Raw genomic sequence first — 25,092 nt, forward strand, 5'->3', positions numbered from 1 at the left:
CCAGTTGTCCCCTAAGTCTTCACCCTTTCACTGCAGGCCTGGCAGAGCCTGGGACCTGGGGCCGGCTCACTTTGACTTGCAATATGGAGTCTTGAGTTTGGTAGATTCCTGTGAGATGGTGGACCTTGCCAGGAAACTTGGTAAGACTGAGTGGGTTCAGAGCCCCTGACACGCAGGCACCCACCTGAGACAGTAGGCAGCTGCCTGTTCCCAGTCAGAATCCTGGCCTGGAAAACGTGCTTCCAATGAAGTTCTCCATGCTAATGAAGTATCTCGAGGCCCTGAGGGTTTAATCCATAGGCTTCCCTTTCCAGACATTCCTCCCTGCAATAGGCGTTTAATCTCTGGTCTACCCTGAGGAGGTGGTAAGCACCCATTTCCATGATGCACAATCAATAAACAGTTTGGAACCAAGTTCTTTCATCAAGAACGCCGTGGGGAGCATGGAGAAGGCCTTCGTCTGTAGAGCCACAGCCTTAGTCTCCTGCTGAAGGCCCCTCCACACTCCCAGACAACGGCTGCTAAGGACGATCATCAGTGAGTTTCCCTGGATCATCCTCAGCCTGTGGGCCCCCAATTCTGATCCTAACTCCCCGAGACACAGTGGTTTGGGAGCCCCCAGCCCCCCAGGCTCCTCATTGCCAGCCTGGGGACCCACAACTCTCCATTTCTGACTCCTCTGCGTGTTTTTCCAGTGGTGAATGGAGTCAGGGAACTCCAGCTTTGACCTGCCACACCTTAGACTAAAATTTCCCACCCCCTGAGCTGTGTACCATAGTTGGCTCATGGCTCAAGCCCAGCACCTGACATCAGCATCGCAGGGCAATGCTGTCTAGTGCTCCTCGGTTTGCCGGCCCAATGGGTTTGGGTGGGTGTGCGGGTGTGGGGGGTGGATATGGGGGATAGGTGTGGGGTGGTGGTGTGGGGGTGTGGGGTGGTGTGTGTGAGGTGGTGGTGGTGGTGGTGTGGGGGATGGGAGGTGGTGGGTGGGGGGTGGTGGGGGTGGCGGGGAGGGGGTGGGGGTGGGGGGTGGGGGTGGCAGGTGTGGACCCATAGATGGTCTCGCTGTGGAGTTCTGAGAATATCATACATTCTTATGAGTTCTCTCCCACTCTCCTCCAGAATCAGCATACGGTCTCTCCCACTCCCGGCCCAGACCCTTACTGAGGAGCACAGGCTACAAATCCACACCTCCAGGCTTCAGGGGCTTGCAGAGAAAGCAGGCTTGTTCCTGTGTTCTTGCCTCAGGCAGCCGTACCTTTGCACTACCGTTCTGCCCTCTCCTGTCTCCAAGACTGACCCGGCTTCCATTTCTGGCCTCTGCTTTGCTCTGCTGTGGACGTAAGTCTATGTCCACTCAGGCCTGGGGAGCGCTCTCGCCTAGGGCTGGCTGCTGGACAGAAGCAGGGTCATTCGGGAGGAGGGACGTTGGCTGAAAAACATGCTCCCTCCAGTCTGGTCTGCAGGCAGGCCTGGGGTTCTGTTTAAATAATGGTTGATGTGGGTGGTGAGCCTTCTGCGGTTGGCACCGGTGCTGGGCTGGCAGTCCTAGGTGCTATAGGGAAGCCGGTGAAGCAAGCCAGTAGGTAGCACTCCTCCATGGCCTCTGCATCAGCTCCCGACTCCCTTCATGAAGGGCTGTGATCAGGATGTGTTAAGTTGAAATAAACACTTTCCTCCTCAAGTTGCTTTTGGTCATGGTGTTTGATCTCAGCAACAGAAACAACAGATAGAGGGTGTGGCAGGTGGAGGCTGGTATCACAATGGGGAAACTGAGGTGTGGAAAGAGTAGTGGACACCAGGCTCAGGTGTGTGTGTGTGTGTGTGTGTGTGTGTGTGTGTGTGTGTGTAGTCAGGGCTGTGGTTGTCTGGGCCCCATCCCCCGCCCCTGGCCCAGCATGCCCCAAGTGCCCGGAAGCTGTGCAGGAAGGTGACTCCAAGACAGGAGCCCTCCCCGGGAAGCTGGGCTCTTAACCCGGGTGGGGGGCAGCAAACCTGGTGAATGGGCTACTTCCCCACCCCTGACCCAGCTTCCTGCTCTACCAGGGCCAGGTGGGGAAGGGTCAGCAGGAGCCTGGCTGGCTAAGGCGGTGAGGGCTGAAGGCGTGGTTCCTGCTTTCCTTGAAGGTCTTAAGGGACACTCTTTTTAGTCCTGACTCCACCTGCAAGACAGTGGGGCATCCTGTTCATGGTGGGGAGGAGAGCTGGAGCCATAGTGCAGAGGGGGATAAGCCATGGGAAGGCCAGAGCTGGAGGAAGGGGGGCAGAGACACAGAGACAGAGAGGGACAAGAGATATGACAGAGAGAGACAGACAGACAGACAGGGACAGAGAGACAGAGAGGGACAGAGAAAGAGAAACAGAGAGGGACAAGAGATATGACAGAGAGAGAGAGAGAGACAGAGAGAGAGAGAGACAGAGAGGGACAGAGATAGAGAAACAGGGGCAGAGAGGGACAGAGATAGAGAGGGACAGAGATAGAGAAACAGAGAGGGACAGAGAGGGACAGAGATAGAGAAACAGAGAGGGACAGAGAGGGACAGAGATAGAGAAACAGAGAGGGACAGAGATAGAGAGACAGAGACAGCGAGGGACAGAGATAGAGAAACAGAGAAGGGCAGAGAGGGACAGAGATAGAGAGACAGAGACAGCAAGGGACAGAGAGGGAGACAGAGACAGAGACAGAGAGAGGAAGACAGAGAGACAGAGAGGGATGGAGATAGAGACAGACACATATCAAAGACACAGAAAGGTACAAAGGCAGAGACATGAAGAGAGATACAAAGATCAAGACAGAGTCAGAGACAGAGAGACATAGAGACAGTGAGAGCACAGGATCTGGAGTGCTGGTGACCTAGGGGCAATTGTCCCCAGCAGGGCCAAGAGCCAGCAGGACTCTGTCGTGTTCTCTGGGGCACCTCCTGTCCTCGACCCCCCTTCCCGCCATTGTCCTTCCAGGAGGAAGTCCTCCTGGCTCCACAGGAAGCCCCCCTCCCCACAGAGGTTCACCCTTCTCAGGAGACCTGACATCCTGGCTCCCCTACCCACAGTGTGAGGAAGATTCCAGAAGGTAGCTTTGCTCCAACAGTGCTCGCTCTCACTCAGTGGTCAATTTTGTGTGCTCACTACTCCTGGGGGTGCGGTTCCCAGAGGACATGGTGGCAAGAGACTGTCTGAGAGTCTGACCCTGTGGAGCTTGGAGGTGGGGTGGGGCCAGGTGGAGAGGATGTGGGAGTGGGGGTGGAGAGATTGCTCAGTGGTTAAGGGGACTGGCTGTTCTTCAGAGGACCTGAACCCTATTACGAAGGTCAGGTAGCTCACAATATCCTGTAAGTCCAGTTCCAGGGAGATCTGCCATTCTTTTCTGGCCTGTGAGGTCATTTGTATTTACATAGACACATACAAACACACAAGGGAAACAGGGAAAAAAAAAAAAAAAAAGGACTGGATGTAGTGAAGCACATCAGGAGGCAGAGGCACGTGAGTTCAAGGCCAGCCTGGTCTGTATAGTGAGTTCTAGGATAGCCAGGGTTATGTAGAGAAGCCATGACTGAAAAACCAAAAATAAATAAATATTAAAAAAACAAGACATAAGTAGGGTCTGGAGAAAGGGGGGCTTAGCAATAAGAGTACTTACAGCTCTTTCAGAGGACCACATGCATTCTGTGCATAAATATACATGCAGTCAAAATACCCACGTATAAAATAGATAAATACTTAAAAAATGACATATTCCCATTGTGCTGTGGAGAGTCACAAACATACTCCCTCCCATACAGGTCACCCAAGGAGGTACGGCTAGACCTGGTTATCTACCGTCCATGGCGGGACACTCACCTTCAATCCACGTGGCCTTTGTGCTCCAGAAATCACCTGTTTTTAAGTTGTGCTGGGCCTGGTGGGAGACCTTATGGGCAGGGCCAGACCCAAAGCCGGGTCACAAGCAATGAAGAGAGGTCTGCTGGGGCTGGCTGGCTCACAGAGGTGGCTCAGCGGTTAGGAGCACCTGCTGCTCTTCCAAGAGGACCTGGGTTCAATTCCTGACACCCACACGTGTTACCGAGTTACAATCTGTGATTCCTGTTTCAGGGGACCCGACACCCTCACACGGAAGACATACACGCAGGCAAAATAGCGATGCACACAACATTGAAACAAATGGTTAAAAAAGGAAAATATTCATGCCGCCTGCTGCCTTCCGTCTGGAGGATAGGCGTGAGAATGTCATCTGCCTGACCTTGGATTGCCTGAATTTGGAGATGTCAGGAATCACAGAGGCTCAGGGAGGCTGGAATTCTGGCTGTGAGGACTCCATGGATACCTGCTGCTCTGGGTCTGGGAAGCTGAGTGTGTCACCGCGTCCTGGTCAGGCTCGTAGCGACACCCACTGGCCTGGGATAGGGTGACCTGGCTGTTGTCCCGTGCCTGAGCGGGTACAAGACTTCCCTCACCCCTTTTCATGGCAGATGGTGAGACTGGGACCATTAGGGCAGCCGGATGTCCAAGACAAAAAGCATCCCGCATGGGGACATTGCTCTCTGAGGAGAAAGCTGAACAGAGAGACTGGGAGCCTAGAGAATTTCTGGTGGCCCCTCACACCGCTGGAGGACCAGAGTGCCACATTACAGTCACGGCTGTTTGGTGGTTTCTGCCTTTGCGCTCAGGAGAGGCGCCAGCTGCAACAGGCAGGCTGGGGGTCTGGGTCAGAGGTCATGAGCAGGGTCTAGTTTCCAGAACTGCCCAGATTGAACAACCTGGAGCCCTGACCTCGGTTCTCCTATTAATTGTTAAGCCAGTGGACAACATGATGACTCCCCTCTTGAGGATACCTTCCAGTGACCCTGGCTGGTCCAGTACTGTGGGGGACCTATAGGTTTAATTCTTTCAAACCCTACTTTTTATAAGTTTCTTTTTAAAGACTTATTTATGGGGTTGGGGATTTAGCTCAGTGGTAGAGCGCTTGCCTAGCAAACGCAAGGCCCTGGGTTCGGTCCCCAGTTCCGAAAAAAATAAAAATAAAAATAAAAAAAAGACTTATTTATTTCATATGGATACATTGTAGCTATCATCAGACACACCAGAAGAGGGCATCAGATCCCATCACAGATGGTTGTGAGCCATCATGTGGTTGTGGGAATTGAACTCAGGGCCTCTGGAAGAGCATTCAGTGCTCTTAACCTCTAAGCAATCTCTCCAGCCTCAGAAGTTTTTTGCTGCATTTCTATGAAGTTTTGAAAAACAATGACTATTAAGGAATGGTAGGGCATACCAATACCATCCAGTGTTGTCCACTGTCTGTTGGATCCTCCTTAACATCACGTGTCTTTTACGTGTTTGCTTTAGCAAAACATCTTTTCATCTGTGTCTGCTTCAGAAAAACATTCTTTGATGTAACCGACTTTCCAAAGAAACCAGAGGTTTGAAGTGGAAACTTTGGAAAGTCAGTTGGGTGGTGTTTTGCTGGGGCAAACACATGAAGAACATTTTGAAGTGGACACAGGTGTGAAAGGCTAAGGCAGACTCGTGAGGCAGAAGCAGAAACAGGAGAGAAGATGTTCTGCTAAAGCAAGCACGTGAAAGAACATGTGGTGAAGGATTCTTTGCTAACGACAGGCATGTATTGGTCCATACTTATATTACATACTTAAGCTGCATTTATCGGGATTCCACAGACTTGGGCTGATTGAATACAGATCCTGAGGCAAGATATGTGGAGGACACGCGATGTTTAGATGGTATAAATAGGACTGGACGGAGAGAGGGAGACAGAGCTCGGCTTGCTGACAGAGCTAGCTGTGCAATGCTTGTTGGTCTCAAGTCTTTGCTGATCTTTGCTTCCCAGAAAAAGAGGTGCAGCTGAGAACTTCGCCTGGTGTTCATGTTGGCCCTGGTCCCTCTGCTGACTTGAGCTGAAACTGAAGCCTGGCTGTCTCTGCTAGGTCATGTCACTGCTGCTGCTGCTAATCCGACTCTATGGAACTGGACTGCTAGTGCGTCTGTGAGGTGTTTGCAAGCAGATTGCGATGCTACTACCTGCTAACCTGTGAACTGAACCTGCTGATTTCCAGACAACACAGACCAGAGCTGCTCCAAAGAATCTTTCTAAATAGGCCCACCCCCCACTCTGCCCCGTATCCTTTCTTTCTCACTTCCTCTGGTGGTTGGTGGGCTACAAGGGAGGTTAAAGCATTTAAGAGCCATCATTAAATATAGGTTTTGAAAAAACTAAAATTACAGTTCTCACTTCAGGGACCTTGCAGGCTGATAGTCAGATGCAGGAATGAGCAGGTTTATCAGGATCTGGGAGCACAAAGCAAAGGCTTTTAAATATAAAAATTTTTAATTTTTAAATATAATTTTTAAATATAAAAATATTTAGCCCTGATGCAATCCTAACCTTCTACCTCAGCCCCAAACCCAACCCTACCCTCACCTCAACCCTAAACCCACACTAACTCCTCTCCAGCCTTAACCTTAAAGAGGAGGTGCAGTTTCTGGCTTCCAGCTACATCTGGCCACCAACTCTGAGCCCTCCCCTTCTTGCCCCACTGCAGCATACTTTTTTTTTTTTTCGGAGCTGGGGACCGAACCCAGGGCCTTGTGCTTGCTAGGCAAGTGCTCTACCACTGAGCTAAATCCCCAACCCCCGCAAACTACTTTTAATAAGGGTTCAACCTCTCCTCTAACCCACTACTCAGTAGAGGTAGTGGAAGAGAAAAGTTATTAGGGGAGGCTGGAGAGATGGCTCAGTGGTTAGAGCACTGACTGCTCTTCCAGAGGTCCTGAGTTCAATTCCCAGCAACCACATGGTAGCTCACAACCATCTGTAATGGGATCTGATGCCCTCTTCTGGTGTGTCTGAAGACAGCTACAATGTACTCACATACAACAAAATAAAAGAAAAGAAAAGAAGAAAAGTTACTAGGATATGAGGGGGAGTGGACCTGTCCAGCAGTAGTTATTTTGGGGTGAGTAGGATCTTCTTGGGCAGCAGTTCAGTCCTGCAGCAAACACCAAATACGACCCAGCAGCTGAAGACCAGTCCTCTAGGCAGGCAGACACCAGGCACGAACCGGCAGCCACAGTTCAATCCTGAAGGAACCTCAAGGCTCACCATCTGGTCTGAGGGGAGGCGGCAGAAGCAGCAAGCTGCTGCAGGGACCTCTCGAGCAGTTCTTGGATGAGTTTCTCCCAATGGCAGCGTTACCACAGGTTGAGCTCAACAACGCTCTGTAAGGTGAACGAATGCATGCGTGTCTTTAGTGAAGAATCGTGAGGCAGAGCAAACCAAACTATGGCTCAGTGCCCGTCTTCCACTGTCTGTGGGGTCATATTTATACATCTTCATCATGGGGTCTTTCTACATTTTTGCTATAGCAAAACATCCTTTCACCTGTGTGCCCCAAAACATCATTTGACATAACTGACTTTCCAAAGAACTAAGTTTCTATTTCATCCTACTCACCAACACTTGGCCTTTCCCTTGACTTTTTTTTCCTCCTCTTTATTAAATTGGGTATTTCTTATTTACATTACAATTGTTATTCCCTTTCCCAGTTTCCAGGTCAACATCCCCCCTAAACCCTCCCCCTCCCCTTCTATATGGGTGTTTCCCTCCCCATCCTCCCTCCATTACCGCCCTCCCCCCAACAGTCTGGTTCACTGGGGGTTCAGTCTTAGCAGGACCCAGGGCTTCCCCTTCCACTGGTGCTCTTACTAGGATATTCATTGCTACCTATGAGGTCAGAGTCCAGGGTCAGTCCATGTATAGTCTTTAGGTAGTGGCTTAGTCCCTGGAAGCTCTGGTTGCTTGGCATTGTTGTTCATATGAGGTCTCAAGCCCCTTCAAACTCTTCCAGTCCTTTTTCTGATTCCTTCAACGGGGGTCCTGATCTCAGTTCAGTGGTTTGCTGCTGGCATACGCCTCTGTGTTTGCTGTATTCTGGCTGTGTCTCTCGGGAGAGATCTACATCCAGTTCCTGTCGGCCTGCACTTCTTTGCTTCATCCATCTTGTCTAATTGGGTGGCTGTCTATGTATGGGCCACATGTGGGGCAGGCTCTGAATGGGTGTTCCTTCTGCCTCTGTTCTAAACTTTGCCTCCCTATTCCCTGCCAAGGGTATTCTTGTTCCCTTTTAAAGAAGAAGCGGGGGTTGGGGATTTAGCTCAGTGGTAGAGCGCTTGCCTAGGAAGCGCAAGGCCCTGGGTTCGATCCCCAGCTCGAAAAAAAAAAGAACCAAAAAAAAAAAAAAAAAAAAAGAAGAAGCATCCGCATTTTGGTCATCCTTCTCGAGTTTCGTGCGTTCTGTACATTTTTTCCCCTTGACTTTTTACCTATGACACTTATGGACTCACATCTACTGTCTGAGATCACCTTTCTCTAGCTCTCCCCACCCTCCCACTTCTCCATGTTCGGTCTTGTCCACACAAGCTTAGCCCTCCCTTCTGCTCTCAGCCAAGCCCACAGTTCTCTGGGTTCCTGTCATCCCCTTAGATGAACCCCAATCCCCATCGTGCAGTGGGCTGTGTCTGTAGCCCACCAAGCTAGGAAGCTGGGCACCTGAGTGCTTAGTCCTTAGCACTCTCAGGCAAGGATACTAGGGCTGTAGGGGGCTTTGGAGCTGAGGGAAGTGTGGTTCTCATCCCCCCATCAATCACAAATCTCACTTAGGAGGCTTTGGTCAGTGCCAGGATGGAGGGCCTAGAGACTGGGGATGCACTCTGGTCTCCCTGTGCAGGGATATGCGTTATCTCTGTAGGATTTGGCTCTGCTGGCACTATTGGTTGGGCCCGTATTGCTACGATGGGACCCTGTTGCTAGGGGCAGGGATGATGTTGTTAGGCTAGAAACCTGTTACTAGGGGCTGGGGCTGGGTTGCTAGGCTGGAATTCTGTTACTAAGGTCTGGGACCATGATACCAAGGTTGGGATCCTGTTGCTGGGTGGGGCAGGGACCATGTTGCCAAGAGTGGAGACCTGCTGCTCAGTCTAACGCCTTGTTGCTAGGGGCTGGCTGCATGTTGCTAGGTCTGGGGGCCTGTTGCTAGGAGACAGGTTCAATTTCCTTGTGTCAGGGTTCTGTTACCAACGTTATGGTCCTGTTACTAGGGGCTAAGATTATGATGACACGGTTGCTAAGCAACAGATCTTGTTGCCATGATGGAGTCAAGTGCCTCTCTTCCTTGGGATGAAGATGCTGGGGAAATATGTTTCACTTATTGAATTTTATAACCCAGGCTGGCCAGGGGCTCACTTTGTAGCCCAGACTGGTCTCTAACTCAATACTTCTGCCTTCATCTCTGATTCTGCATGTGTAGACCATTGCGAAGGCAATGTCTTGTTTAAGGTTTGTCGGGTGTGTTGGAAACAGATATGGCGGGACTGGACGCTGGGGTCCTGTTTATAATTTGTGGCAGAGCCCTGCGGACCTGAAGAATGAGAGCAGTTACTAGGGTAAGGGGCCATTAGTAACTCAATACAAATTTATTTATTTATTTACTTACTTATTTATTTATTTATGAATGAGGCAATTTATTAACCCAGAATCCTTTGTTCTAATGCTTCTCATTGGCAGTTGCCACCTGTCCAGCGATCCTTCCAGATCTCTCTGTCCCTGAGGTGTTAGCTTACGGCCGCCATCTTGGTCCTTTTTCATCATTTTCAGTCCCTCCAGGACTTGGAGGAGCCCGCGGGCCACACCCTTAGAGCCTCTGCTGAAGTGGCTGGGCCTGACACCTCCGTAGATCTTGGTCTTGCTTGCCGCGCCTGTGGAAGCAGCTCGTGTGTAGAACCACTTTTCATCACACAGGCCGAGCTCTTTATGTTTGGCCAGCTTGACTGTGTCCACCCATTCGGGGACTTTGAGCTTTTTGAGGAAGGCTGCCAGAGCTCTGACGAACTCCTGCAGGTTAACGTCTTTTACTGTAAGTCCAGGCATCGTGCGGCCCCCGAGCTGCCAGCCAGGGGAAAGGGCCAGTACGAATTTTTTGAGTGATACTATATATATGTGGTTCTAAGTACCACAGGACTCCTGGCCCAAGGAACTTGGGTTCTGTGCACAAAGAAGTGGCAGGGAGGCGCCCGGGATTAACTGAGGGATATCGTGTGCGATGTGTGTGTGTGTGTGTGTGTGTGTGTGTGTGTGTGTGTGTGTGTGTGTGTGTGTGTGTGTGTGTGCTGTGTGTGTGTCGTGGGAAAACACGGAAACACTCTGCTATCCTTCCACACCCCATCCCTCACTTGGGGATTCTAAGGAGGGACTCCACTCTTACCACGCCCCCTGCCTTTCACTGGGGGATTCTAGGCAGGGATCCACCCTGAGCCACGCGTCCAGCTCCTCATTGGAGGATTTTTAGGCAGAAGCTCTATCTCTGAGTGCTCCCTTCGTCCTGGAGCTTTGGTTCTGTGAGAGGAATCTGAGCCGGGAGGAGTCTATTTTCTATTTCTGTAACTCCTGGAAAGTGACTTTTTTTTTTTTTTTTTAAAGATTTATTTGGGGGTTGGGGGTTTAGCCCCGGGGGAAAGGCCTTTCCCAACAAAGCCAAGGGCCCGGGGTTAGGCCCCCGCCCCAAAAAAAAAAAAAAAAAAAGATTTATTTATTTATCATACCCACTGTCAGACACACCAGGAGAGGGCATCAGATCTCATTACAGATGGTTGTGAGCCACCATGTGGTTGCTGGGATTTGAACTCAGGACCTCTGGAAGAGCAGTCAGTGCTCTTAACCACTGAGCCATCTCTCCAGCCCTGGGAAGTAACTTATTTTGACTCACGGCTTTGGGAATTCAGATCGCGGTCAATGCGTTTGAGGTGAAGCAGGATATGCGTAGGGGAGCATCCTATTCACTTCTCTGCCAAGAAACAAAAAAAGTGAGAGCTGGGAATACCAGTACGCATCTGTCATCCCAGGGCTCAGCGGGCTGAGGCAGGAGAATTAAAGTTGAGCCTGACCTGGGCTTAATCACAAGACACTGTCAGTAGGGTATGGGGGCACATGCCTTTGATCTCAGCACTCGGGAAGCAGATGATGGGGAATATCTGAGTTTGAGGCTAGCCGGGTCTACAAAATGAGTTCCAGGACAAAGAAGCACTGTTGTAAACCACCTTTCTCCCTAAACAAACAAACACAAAATAAAGCAAAATCATAAAGACCTTATCTCAAAAACAAAACAAGACCAAAACAGAGAGCGAGGAGGAGACAGGAGTCCCACAGCCCTTTTAAGAGCCCAGTATCAGTTACTTTAGGACCTCTGCCTAGGCCCAGTCCTTAAAGTGTCCACCACCTCCCATGCTGGAACTCAGGGCTCTCTTGGGGGCATAAGGCACAGCGTGATTCCAGCCGGAACACAGGAGCTGTGATCTGGCCTGTGCTCGATTAGGTTCTTAGGCTAAGCTTGGGTGACTCAGAACGAGGTGAGCTGTAAGGTAGACTGGGGTCAGGAAGGTCCTTCATATGGGAACAGACAAGTAGATACTTGTGGGCGCTTGTGGGAGGAAAGAAGAAGTTCACCAGGAAGAAGGCAAGGCTAGGACCAGGGTTATGCAGGCTGGATTTCTGCTGTGTTCTGGAAGAGCAGGAAACTGGAGGGGCTGCCAGAGAGGGAAGGAAAGTTTTTTTTTTTTTTTTTTTAAGATTTTATTTATTTTATTTATACGAGTACACTGTAACTGTCTTCAGACACACCAGAAGAGGGCATCAGATTCATTACAGATGGTTGTGAGCCACCATGTGGTTGCTGGGATTTGAACTCAGGACCTCTGGAAGAGCAGTCAGTGCTCCTAACCGCTGAGCCATCTCTCTGGCCCCAGGAAGGGAAGATTTTTAAGGGCACAATTGAGTCTGCTGGAATTCCTCTTCAGGTTTTCAGCACGTGAGCCTTTCATTTCTTGAAAGGTTCACGTCCTGTTCTGCCAAAACTGGATGTTCTGAACCGGAGGCCGGATCCCTCACCAAACCACGAGAACCAGTTCTGATCTGCGTGAATGGCAGCTCTTTCTGGGAGGGAAGGTACAGGTGCCCAACTCGGGCAGGACAGGTCTCCTTTGTTAGGGTTCCCATGGGATAAAGCTAGAAGGCAACTGGGAGGAGGCCGAGCCAACGGGCCTGGCCTGGGGACAGAGGACGAGATGAACAGTACTAGGAAGGTAAGGACAGCTCCAGGTGTCCAGGCGGGCAGGCTGTGAGCTGGCACTTGTAAACACGCCATCTTCTGAGCTGCCGTGGTCCTCACAAGGCAGGGACACAGAAACAACAGAACCGAAGACACTCAGCCACATGAGTCTGTGTCACCTGACACCGCTCTGTCAATTGGCCGGAGTCTGTGGAAGCTGCAAGAAACCGCCACCACACCGCCGGGAGTTTTTTTGGTAAATCTGTCTCTATGGAGTCATGGTAAATGGAGCTTAACAACGCACGGAAGGGGAGCCAATACATGTGTGTCCTTAGTGAAGACTCCTCCATCACAGGTACTTGCTCTAGCAAAACATCCTTTCGCCTGTGTCTGCTTCAGGAAAACACTCCTTCGTGCTTGACCCAGCAAAACACCGTCGTTGGACACAACTGACTTTCCAAAGAAACCAGAAGTTTCCACTTCAATTCAGGCTAAACCAGCTCACCGCATTGAATTACATTTGCATACTCTTTTTTCAGGGTTGTGGGATTAGCTGGGTGGGGTCTTGCCCAGAGGATACCACTTTCTTTATTCTGTTTAGCAGGCTTGTCCTCAACATTACACCCGGATGCTCTCTTTCTCCTCAACCTGTACATTTCCGTTAATTTCTTCCTTGCTTGCTCCTTTTCACTGCAGATCTGCATAAGAGTGATCACTAAAACCCACGTATTCCAGCCAATACCAGGCTGTCCTGAAACCTCTCCTCTACCAACAACACTGATCCAAAACTCTTCAGTTCAGTATCAGGTAGGTTTTATTTTTAGCGAAAGGCCAGAAAACAGCCACATTCTTTGCTAAAATATCAAAAGAATGGTCTCTGACTTGGCCACTGATATTGTTCCCCTCTGAGCCTCCCTGCCATGGTGCTCTTAGCATTCCTGTTGTTCAATCTCCTACTCAGAGCATTCAACTGGACACTATACAGTGTCCCAAAGTTCACACTCTACCAACAAATAACATGATCAGGCTCGTCACAGCAATACCCCACTTCTGGTACCAACTTCTGTCTCAGTCATTATTCTACTGCTGTGAAGAGACTGCATGAACGAGGCAACTTACAAAAGAAAGCCTTAATTGGTGGCTGACTCGCAGTGTCATGAGCCCATTACCATCGTGGCAGGGAGCTTGGCAGCAGGGAGGCAGTCATGGTAGGAGAAGTAGCTGAGAGCCTACATGTGATGCACAAGACAGAGAGAGACTGGATCGGATGTAGGCTTTTTTTTTTTTTTTTAAGATTTATTTATTTTATATATGTGAGTACATTGTCGCTGTCTTCAGACACACCAGAAGAGGACATCAGATCCCATTACAGATGGTTGTGAGCCACCATGTGGTTGCTGGGATTTGAACTCAGGACCTCTGGAAGAGCAGCCAGTGCTCTTTATTTTTTGGAGCTGGGGACCGAACCCAGGGCCTTGCGCTTGCTAGGCAAGTGCTCTACCACTGAGCTAAATCCCCAACCCCAGGTCAGGCACTTCTAAACCTTCCCCTGCTACCCCAGGCCCAATCCTGTGTGGGAAGTGGACAATGACCACCCACATGATTTCTCACGTGGCTGGTTGGCTTTCTCTTCCACAGCTCCTATGTCCGTCCGTCTGCCAGCGCTTCATGGTTCCTCACCCCCCTACCCCCTGCATCCTAGCCTAAGCATCTCTAAGGGTCCCACCCTGTCTCCCTTTGCCCAGTCATTGGCCACTGGCATCTTTATTGATCGATCAAAAACCTATTGGGGACGAGGACCTTCAGCACTTGCACATATAGATTACCGATGGAATCACAACATTAGAACGGGTCTCCAACGATGTACCCCTCCCCATCAGGCTGCACATAGCCAGATGCTCTGGGGGGTCCCCTTCCCTGGAAGCCTTTGACCTGAGACCCCCACCACTGTTTTGAGAAGGAAGACGAATCAGACAGATTCTGGTTCTGAGAGAATGGTGCCTCGGGCTCAGGGACAAGAGGCATGTAGATGAGGCATGGGCTGTCTACAAAGTCTCCGGGGGAACTGGTCTACCCCAGCTGCTCTTCGTCCATCTGGGCACAGGGAGACAGAGGAAACAACTGTGTGCATGAAGCCATTAAATGGCTCGTCACAGCTGCTATGGCAGAAGCATAGCTTAAGAAAAGGCCTCTGAGGGAGACATGTATAAGATACTCAACAGGGTGAGCAAAGCCTATGAGAGCAGAGAGAAAGGGAAGCCATGCCGATGTTATCAAACACAGGATGAGAGCCCATCAACAGTGCTCTGAGTTGCCACCATACTCCCATGATCTCCAAGCTCTTCATACAGCCTCTGGCTACCCTCAACCATTGCTGACCATCCCCCGCCATCCCCCAGCACCCACCACCATCCTCAACCATTGCCCACCATCCTCCACCATCCTCCACTATCCTCCATTATCCCCCACCATCCCCCACCATCCTCCACCGTCTTCCACTTATCCGTCCTTTTTATCTGATTTTATCTGTCTTCACCTCTTGTTCTCATCTTTCTAGTACAGCTTCAGAGTGGGCAGACTAGCTAGGGCCTGTTCTCCTTTCATCCACCAGAGGGCACCAGTGAGTTCCATGCCATGGGCTCAACAATCCACCAGCCTCAAAGCTTCCGGGGCTGTCTGGTGGCACCGGCTCAGGAAATGGACTTGGATGGGCTTGAGAGACCTTTTCAGGCCTGATACCCTCTCTCTGCCTGGCTCTGAGTCTATGGCTGAGGGGTTGTATCTTCCTGTACATTGGTTTTGGTCAGTGTAGGGCTTTGGCTGTAAGGAGGTGAAATGGGGCTGGGTTCAGGCTGTGCCCTATCCTAAGTTACTCCATATTGTATAAGACAGTATGATTTCCCTGAGACTGTGTTGGGGGTTGGTCTTGTGCACTGTATATTCAGATGCTGAATATTCTCTCTCTCTCTGTCTCCCTGTCTCTGTCTCTATCTGTCTCTGTCGCCCTGTCTCTGTCTGTCTCTGTCTCCCTGTCTCCCTGTCTCTTTGTCTCTGTCTCTGTCTCTCTGTTTCTGTCTCCCTGTCTCTTTGTCTTTGTCTCTTTTTTTTTTCTTTTTTTTTTTGGGTCTGGGGACTGAACCCAGGACCTTGCGCTTCCTAGGCAAGCGCTCTACCACTGAGCCAAATCCCCAACCCCGTCTTTTTCTCTTTAAGACAGTTTTTCAGTGTATCCAGCCCTGGCTTTGTAGACCAGGCTGGCCTTGAACTCAGAGATCCAACTGTCCCTGCCTCCCGAGTGCCTGGATTTAAAAAGTGCACCACCGCGTCCTTGTCCATCTCAGATGCTGATTTCTGTGATGGGTGGGAGATCTGGTTACAGTCTGGATGTTAATGTTGTCATGGTTATTGAACCATTTCCTGTATCTGTGCTGTATAAGAAATGTTCTCCAATGATCTCTAATTGGTTAATAAACAGCTGAGAAGCCTATGATTGGACAGAGGGGAGAGGAAGACTGAACTCTGATCCCAGCCAGGAGTCCCAGGGAGAGAGGAAGAAAGTATTGGAAAAAGGATTATGAGGAAGAAAGTGAAGATGTGGTCAGGATGAGGGTCTGGGAGGAGTCTCAATGAGCAGGTTGCCAAGGGACTCACTAAGAGGTCACCATGAGAGAGCAGCCTTAAGGACACCCATGGACAGACTGACCCCTGGGTGAGAGAGTCAGTGAGGCCAGATGGCCAGTAATGAGCCATTTATCAAGTTATTAGCAGCCCAAAGGCTTAGAACAGCTCACAACCTGCCCAGTTTAGGCTTGTAGCTGGTTAATAAAAATACAGGTCTTAGGGTTGGGGATTTAGCTCAGTGGTAGAGCGCTTGCCTAGCAAGCACAAGGCCCTGGGTTCGGTCCCCAGCTCTGAAAAAAAAGAAAAGAAAAAAAAAATACAGGTCTTGGGCTGGAGAGATAGCTCAGTGGTTAAGAGCACTGGCTGCTCTTCTAGAGGTCCTGAGTTCAAATCCCAGCAACCACATGGTAGCTCACAACCATCTGTGATGGGATCTGATGCCCTCTTCCGGCTCCGCAGACATACATGCAGGCAGAACATTGTATACATAATAAACAAATCTAAAAATCCAAACCAAACCAAACCAAACCAAACCAAAAACCCAGGTCCCTGTGTCAGCTAAAACAGGAAGAGATAAGGCTGCCTGTATAAATTTCAGACTTCAGGACTGTGCGCCGCTCTGGGTGACTCTGCCGTCATCAAGCAGGCTTTGACCTCATTCTGAGGGAGAGGAATGACCACAGCCGCTGGGTGGACCCAGATGCCGCACCAGCTGTGTGTGCGATACATGGTTGGCATGGCATATTTCTGGTACTTGAAAGGGAGCCACTCGGTGTTTATCGAGGTGAGACTGTGGGGCATATGTGGACATTTCAAAATCACACCAGAGAAAACAGGACCAAGAATTTACCAGACACATCTGACAAAGGGTCCCATAAGAATGCCATAACTGACGGATACTGTGGGGTCATGGCCCCACACCAACTCGGATGCCTGGTGTGTGTGTCAAGGACCAGCAAGCTGGGGACTTCCTAACTCTCCTTGGCACACGGGCTCAGTTCCGTTCCCCTCTCTGACACTGCCTATTACATTGGTTGCCAATCCACTTGTTTGCCTATCTGGTCCAATATTTGAACCTCCATTTCCCTACTTCAGACCCAGCTGGATTTGTAGCTTAAAATTTTCTCAATCCTATTTTTAATAACAGTTCTTAAATGCTTTAACCTCCCTTCTAGTCCACCAGCCACCAGAGGTGGTGTCTCTAGGTGGTGTTAGTCACGACAAATGGAGCTCAGCTACGCAATGTAAGGCGAACCAATCCATGCTTGTCGCTAGCAAAGACTCCTTCATCAAGTGTCCTTTCACGTGCTTGCTTTAGCAGAACATCCTTCCATCTGTGTCTGCTTCAGGAAAACACTCCTTCACGTGCTTGCCCCAGCAAAACACCGTCTGACGCAACTGACTTTCCAAGGAAACCAGAAGTTTCCACTTTATTGGTCTTTCACCTTGTGGCGGGCGGAAGGGAGCAGCTTCACCCTCCAACTCTGACCCCAGCAGCCCCAAACTGGCCCTGCCTGGTTCATTATCTTCCCCATGCAGACTCGTTCTCAGCTCCCCAAACCTCTTGAACTATGTGGCAGCCTCTTTAGCTTGAATCTGTTCTGTAGACCGTGTATGGACACGTAGGTGCACTCGCCAGTAATTCTGATCGGAACAAACAGTACCTGGTTAGCCCCTGCTAGGCTTCTGAGGTTGGCGGGATGTATCATAAGTTGCTGTCACTGAAATCATTGGACATTGTGAATTTATTGTTATTTGGTACCTTCTGACGTTGTAGAAAGACATGAGTGTATTTGCCTGAGCACAGGACAAGCAGGTCCTTACTCCTTGCTGCCCAGGCTGCTATGGTCTAGAACAGAGAGCATTGCATGATGGGAGCTGGAGGGTCCAGGTAACCAAGCAGTGAGCTGTGAGCCACTTTAACTGGTTGTGTGACCAAGGAATCCTTAACGTTGTGAGGACCTGGGGTTGAAGCATTGGGTGGTGGTGGTGGTGGTGGGGTCCAGGATCAGCCATCTAATCCCATGTGGCCAAGGGTGGAGCTGAACAGAGTAGGTCAAGAGGACAAGGACATGCATGTTGGGCTTGTGGGCTCCTCTGAGACTCCTGGACCCCGGCTTCAGGGACCCATAGGAGTCAGGGGCTAGAATCCAAAATGGTGGGCTGGAGAGAGGGCTTAGTGGTTAAGAGCTCTGATTGCTCTTCCAGAGGTCCTGAGTTCAATTCCCAACAACCACTCAGTGGCTCACAACCATCTGTAATGAGATCTGATGCCCTCTTCTGGTGTGTCTAAAGACAGCAACAGTGTACAGTGTACTTACATAAAACAGTAAATAAATCCTTTAAAAAAAAAAAAAAAAAGGGTTGGGGATTTGGCTCAGTGGTAGAGGCGCTTGCCTAGGGAAGCGCATAAGGCCCCTGGGTTCGATCCCCAGCTCGAAAAAAAAGAACCAAAAAAAAAAAAGAATCCAAAATGGCTGACGTGAAATTTGTTGGAGAGCCCAGGGCTCAGGCCTTTTGGCATGTTTCTGTGGACTCTAAGAATCTTAATCATGTGAGTCTCCATTGTCTGTGACTGAAGAAGAAGGTAGTTCTCGGTCACCTCTTGAATGCAGTCCTAGCACTGGGAAGGCAGAGGCAGGAGGGTCAGGAGTTCAAGATCAACCTGGGCTACTTTGAGTCTGACTCAAACAAAACAGAACGGTACAAAGCAACCCCCCCCACCCCGCCCCATCCCCAAGTCACTACATTAAAAAAATGCCCAGCAGTGTAGAAACAAACTGGGAGAAACATCTGAGTTTCACTCTGCTGACCTTCCCAGTACTCTCTGCTGGGGACGCCATGGTGGCCTTTGGCAGAGGTGAAAACACAGGCCTGCTCTGTCCTCAGCTCTGCCTCAGGACCTTTGCAGAGCTGGTCTCTTACCCTCACAGGTCTTCCTTGTCAGCGTGGCTCATACCAGAACAATCTGTCTGTTACCTTTATTGTTTAGCTTCTCTGTGCACCCCAAGAACTCCCTCCCTCCCTTTCCCAGTCTGTTCCTGTTCTATTCACACCACCCTGAACAGAGTCTGGGACACATCAGGTGCTCCTCGGTACGCGGTAGCTGATGAATGAAGGAGAGCCGGTTCTAATGAACGCCAGGCTGAGCTGGGGACATGCTGTCCACAACCCTGTGGTCTGTGGAAATGAGGCTTTGCTCCCCTCATCCATGTTCCTTTGGGTGTCCTGTTTGCAGTCCTGGGTCCCTAGGGCCTGCTCTGGCCCTGTGGCCCAGCTCAGCCGACTCCCTGGGGACCTGTTCGGCTGACACTGGAGTCTTTCCTGGACCATCCAGCCACCTGGCTGACACTTGATCTCAGCTCTACTTCCAGGCCAGCGTCCGGCCGACCAGCCTAGCTCTGGCCAGGCCCTGAGATCCTTGCTTAGGGACAAGGGGCTGTCTGTGTGGTGGGGAGGGTGTGGTGAGGCCAAGCTTCTGCCAACACCGGCTGAGCTGTGAGGATTGGGGACAGTGCCTGGTTTGTGGTACCAGAGTAGCAGGACGCGGGAGCCTACCCGAGGCTCTGTTCACCATGGGGACCCTCAGCTGCGACCCAGTGGCCAGGCCAGCTACAGTGCCCCTGGCCCGGCGGGTGGCTGATGGCCACATCCCGGAGACCGGACTGAGGAAGTCCTGTGGAGTGGCCACCTTGGAGAATGGTTCGTGCTGGCCTTGTTGGGGAGGGTTCCTCCTGTCTCCCTACTGGGCTTGTGGGATGTTGAGTAGAGGTCGTATCTGCAGGCAGGTCCATATGTCCCCTGTGGGACCGGCTGGCCCTGCACACTTGCCCTACAGGGGGACAGGCTGGACACAGTATAGCAGAACCTGAGGGAGGACGTTAGAGGGAGAGTGGATGTGGGGGACCACAGAGGGGGGAGTGTGTGAAGGGGCTGAGGGTGGATGCTCAGGGAGGGCATCTGTGTAGGATGCAGGCTGCACACTCAGTTTCCCATCCCACAATGGACACGGGGTCAGATCACCATTTCCCTGGACCTCTGAGGTGGTGTTTCTCTGTGACTGGCCTCAGTTTCCCCTCAGGAACAATCTTTCTGTCCTGGGTTCACGTTCCTCATTTACCCACACAACCTGGGGATCTCTCCACTCTGGGTTCAGTTTCCCTCCCTCAGTGGTGTCTTTGTCTCCAGCCTTAGTTTTTCTAGCTTTAGTGGTCTCCATACTCTGGCCCTGGTTTCCTCTCCTGCGACGCTCTCCCCGTGCTGGCCTGTTTCCCCACCTGGGGCAGTGTCTATGCCTTTAGCTTTAGTAGCCCACTGCGTGACAACTGCTCTGTTCCCTGCCTCAGTTTCCCCACCAGCGATGGTCTTTGCTCCCAACCTCTTTCCTTTCTGTGTTAGCCTGTCTCCTTGGGTCTCTGTTTTCCAAGTCTCCGAAGACTCTGTGATTCATGATTAGCTCACAATGCTGGTGTCACCCAGTCGTCCGGGACATTTTCTCCACTCAGACATGGAGGTGGCAGGGGTCCAGGGTGGGACTCTACCTAACCCCTCTGGGTTTCAAGCACTAGCTCTGATCTGGTCTTTGCGTCTCAGGCTCGGGACCTGGCTTGTATGTTCTTCCGTCCACTGTTGGCTACGTCAATCACGATTGTACCAAGGCAGCCAGTCCTGCCTACTCACTCGCTCGGAGGCCCAGTGAAGGTAAGACCAGCTGGGTACAGGGTACTTCCCCCAAGCCTCCAGGGTCTCTCTGAAGCAAGCCTCAGGCTGAGCAGGGCAGGCAGGGCCACATCTGGCAAGTAGTTGCCTCCTTCTGCAGCTAAGGCTGGCTTTGAACTCCTGATCCTCCTTGCCACTACCCCCCAAATTCAGGGACCACAAATGCATATTACTACATCTGGCCAGATACCAAGATTTTGCTGTGTCTACCAGTATTGGGTGGCTAGGGTGCAGGATGCCCCTCAGTGGGTAGAGCTCTTGCCTACGATGTGTAAGGCCTTGGGCTTGATTCAAAAGAGGAACAAAGAAAGCTGTGGTCCTGCTTGGTGTTCCAAAAGTGTCAAATAAAGTCCATGTGCACATTTGTGACCCTGAGCGCAGGGCGGTCTTTAGTGGTGGGCAAAGGTTCTGGGGAGCAGGCCCTGGGGCCTCCCCTGTCCTCTGATTCTACAGTGCAGGACATCTAAGCCCCAAAGCCAGCTCTTAGTTCTCAGTGATGTCGGCCGAACACCCCAGCCACCATGGCAGCAGCACTCAGTCCTAAGGCTGCTTTAATTCCCCATTGGGTGGGATGGAGGCTGTCTGGGTAAGGGGCTGCTGTGAACACATCAAGGTCATGAGACAGAAGGCTGGAGGATCCACTGAGGTAAGGGCCCAGAGCGGGGAGTGAGATCCGGGCTCAGTGAGGTAAAGCAAGACTCTGGTGGGATAAGGCTTGCAAGTTCTCACTGCTCTTGCACAGTGGGGCTCAGAACCCCCAGGGAAATCTGAATCTGTCTTTGGGCTTCAGTGGGTTCTACCCCAATGGCACATAAAACCTCCCTCTCAGACGTGTATAATTCAGAAAAAAGTCTGTGCTGGCAGTGAACACTTTTAGTACCAGCAGTCGGGAGAGAGAGGCAGGTAGATCTCTGAGTTCAAGGCCAGCCTGATCTGCAGAGTGAACCAGCCAGAGACACATAATAGAGAGATATTGCCCGCCCCCTAAACAAAACAAAACAAACAAAACAAAACAAAACAAAACTATATTTTAAAAATGTTTGGTAAAGAAGGTCCCAGGAGAAGGGCACACCAAGTGCGGCTTGCTGGTGAGTGGAATACGTCCTGATGCCCAAGCTGGGCTGTGTAGGAAAATGGGCCAGGAGGCTTGCCCAGGCAAGCTGAGGTGGAGTGGAAGGCATCTTCCTGTGTGTGGCCCAGCACATACTGGTGACTGTGACCCAACCTCCCCGCTACCCAGGAGTCATTTAGATGAGCTCTGAGCTATAGAAGGGCTGGAAACAAATTCTTGTCAAACGGGGCGTGGGGTGTTTCTGAGGGCCATTGCTTAACGTAAGTGACCACCATAGAGGTGGTGGGGAGCCTACCGCGTGTGCAAACCCTGCTTGTGTGTCTTTGCACAGAAGCCCACATCTAGGTGGTTCCTAGGTACATCCTGGGACTCAGCGAGGCTTTGAGAAAGACCCGGTGAGGTTGACCACTCAGGGCAGGGCTCAGCAGGGGCCCAGCAACACTCCCCATGCCTAGAGGTCAACAGTCAGTGATCAGGCTGGAAGCATAGTCAGGGTGAAAGCTAAAGTAATGTGTGAGGGAGGGTCTGGGTTCCATTTCCACACAGACATCTGTCAAACATCAGCGACCTCTTCCTTCCATGCTGGTGTGACAATGTGGCCCAGGCAGACTGATCCCCCTCAGTCAATGGGTGACCAAGGTCCTGCCGGGATTGGCATGCCACAGTCCCCGGCTTGTTCAGCACTTCCGAGGCCGTGGCTCCCAGGTGGAGAGGCTTCAGGCTCTCTGCAGGCTCCAGGCCTTAGGGGAGGGTCAGGGGAGGCCTTACCTCAGGGTACCTTTGGGACTCTGGCTCCTTTCCCCAGCACCCCTCCAGGACTCCAGCCCAGGACCTGTCTACTTCTTGGACCCGAAAGTTACTCGCTTTGGCCGTAGCTGTCCCCCTGCCTACTCCATGCAGGGCCGGGGTAAGACTAGAGGTGAGTAAGTAACGTGTGTGGTGGGAAATGGGAGCTTAGAAGTGGGGAGCGTCCTCTCCTGCACCACTGGAGCTCCGAGAACTGTGTTTGCAGTGATAAAACCCTTGTATTTTCAGATGAAGGGCCATTTCTCCAGTCCCTCAGGCCTTGAGCTGAGGTGGCAATGTGGTGACCCCGCAGCCTAGGGGTAGGGAGGCCTGGTTCCAGTGCAAACAACCCCTCTGCATGGTTCTTGGAGGATTGTTCAGACACTTGACTTTATCCTCTGCCCGTGTTATCAATCCACCTATCCACCCATTCATCAATTCATTCACCATCCATCTACCCAGCCATTCATCTATCCATCTACCCCCTCACCCATCCATCCACCCATCTACCCACCCATCCGCCCATCCATCCACCCATCCACACACCCACCCATCCACCTACCCACCGCCCACCCGCCCATCCGCCCACTCACCCATCCACCTACCCACCGCCCACCCTTCCATCCACCCATCCACCCACCCACCCACCCTTCCACCCCCACCCATCCACCCACCCCCACCCCCACCCACCCACCACCCACCCACCCACCCACCCACCCACCCACCCCCCCACCCACCCATCCACCCACCCCATCCACCCATCCACCCACCCACCCACCCACCCATCCACCCACCCACCCATCCATCCCCCCATCCACCCATCCACCCACCCACCCACCCACCCACCCATCCACCCATCCACCCACCCACCCATCCACCCACCCACCCACCCATCCACCCATCTACCCATCCACCCATCCACCCACCCACCTACCTACCCACCCCTCCACCCATCCTCTCCACATCCATCCATCCATCCCATCCATCCATCCACCCATCCATCCACCCACCCACCTTTCCACCCACCCTTCCATCCACCCACCCCTTCCATCCACCCACCCATCCACCCACCCATCCATCCACCCATCATCCATGCACCTACTATTTCTTATTCTCGCCATTCATCCGTAAATCCATTCACCTATACACGCGTTCGTGTACTTATAAGTCTATCCTCCCATTCACTCAGCCATGCATCCATTCTACGTCCATCTACCTATCCTTCCTTCCGTTCCTCTCTCCTGCCCTCTGTGCACCCCATCTTCTTACTCTCTCACCCATCTCCCTGTGCTCCTTGGCTGCTCCATCTTCTCTCTCTGCCCTGCCCCACCTCTTTAATGAAGCCAATGCCAGTCAGACGCAGGGACGAGCCGGCTTAGACGTCTTTGCCTTCCTGAATTTCACGGTGGACTCAGGCCCACCTAGAGGGTCAATCTCAGGGTGCGCGGGTCTTCAGAGAGGATAATTCAGGTGGCCAGGGGGTACTGGAGGGGCAGAGGGCACCACCTGGAGTGAGTGTGGGAAGCAGGAGGGGGATGTCTGGGCTGTGGAAGTTGGAGTCTGAACACGGGAGTATCAGGAAAAGAGTGCATGTGGGAAGAATGCGGCTGGCTGGGGTGAGAGTGGGATTCCGTGCAGCCTCTGGTGCAGGTCTTTGGTCAGGCGAGGCCTCCATCTTGTGCCCATGCCTATTCACTCTCCAGGTCTGGAGGTAACACCAGGCCCTGGGGCCTACAGCCCAGAGAAGGCACCCCCCGTACGCCAGCGGAACGCCCCAGCTTTCACGCTGGGCTCTCGCCTCCGACAGAAGCCCCCAGACACCTCTGCTCCTGCCCCCAATGCCTACACCATGCCACCCCTCTGGGGATCACAGATCTTTATCAAGCCTAGCAGTCCCAGCTACACAGTTGTGGGCCGCACAACCCCCGCACGCCCCCCTCAGGATCCTTCTGAGACTCCAGGCCCTGGACAGTACGAGAGTCCTGACCCCAACACCTACCGGCAGCGTAGGCCGGCCTTCAGCATACTGGGGAGACCCCGAACACCACGGCCCCCGGAAGACACACCGGGTCCTGGTACCCACAACCCGGAACAGGTCACTGTTAACCGGGCCAGGGCCCCAGCATATACCATGGGCATCCGTCACTCAAAGAGGGCATCCACCATGGTAGGGGACACCAAATGCTGACCGTTGCAGGGCACAGGCTGCTGCCCCCCCCCCCGCCTTGTTTCCTCAGAGTGGAACAGAGGAGGTGCCTCCCTCCCCTTCTGCAGTGCGAGGTCCTTTGAGGCCACCTGATCTTTCTGTCCCTGGGGCCTGTGACCCAAGGCTCCATACAGGGTGATGAACCTCCTTCCAGAGCCCCAGTTTCTTTTCCCAGGTCAGACCAGGCCAGGGAGAAGTGTCCCTTTCCCTGACTGGACAGGGAGCTGTGTGTCCTAGAATTCAGTGTCCAGGCCACTTGGGTTTCTGCAGATGAGGCCGGAGACCTCTCCTGCAGGTGGCCCTGATGCCCCTGCCCTTCTCACCCCGCCCTCTAGAGTTGTTTGCCAATAAATCATTTCTCCATCAACAGCTGTTAGCACTGTGCACATGGGTTTATTTAGCACTTCTAACCGCGCCGCAAAGAAAACACTCAACAACTCTGCAAACCTCATTCAGCTCACATGGGGCGAGTGGGGGGACCCTGGCAGCAGGAGGCTAGAGACAGAGCGGTTCTCGGGAAGGGGTACTGGGAAGCTAGGCTTTGAGGGATATGTAGGAGTTTATTAAAGTATTATTTA

At 51.9% G+C, this 25,092-nt stretch overlaps 1 protein-coding gene and 1 pseudogene across 1 annotated transcript; one reads left to right on the forward strand and one right to left on the reverse strand.

The window, feature by feature from the left end:
- Positions 1-9,554: 9,554 nt before the first annotated feature.
- On the reverse strand, positions 9,555-9,937 carry LOC116889870 (annotated as a pseudogene).
- Positions 9,938-19,306: 9,369 nt separating this feature from the next.
- Positions 19,307-24,496, forward strand: Odf3l2 (outer dense fiber of sperm tails 3 like 2). The gene is made up of 4 exons (XM_032890696.1): positions 19,307-19,433; positions 20,325-20,432; positions 22,328-22,441; positions 24,012-24,496. The coding sequence occupies exons 1-4, from the start codon at positions 19,307-19,309 to the stop codon at positions 24,494-24,496; spliced, it is 834 nt and encodes a 277-aa protein (XP_032746587.1).
- Positions 24,497-25,092: the final 596 nt, after the last annotated feature.

This window comes from Rattus rattus, chromosome 1 (genome assembly GCF_011064425.1).
Source record: "Rattus rattus isolate New Zealand chromosome 1, Rrattus_CSIRO_v1, whole genome shotgun sequence".
NCBI classification, from domain to species: Eukaryota; Metazoa; Chordata; class Mammalia; order Rodentia; family Muridae; genus Rattus; species Rattus rattus.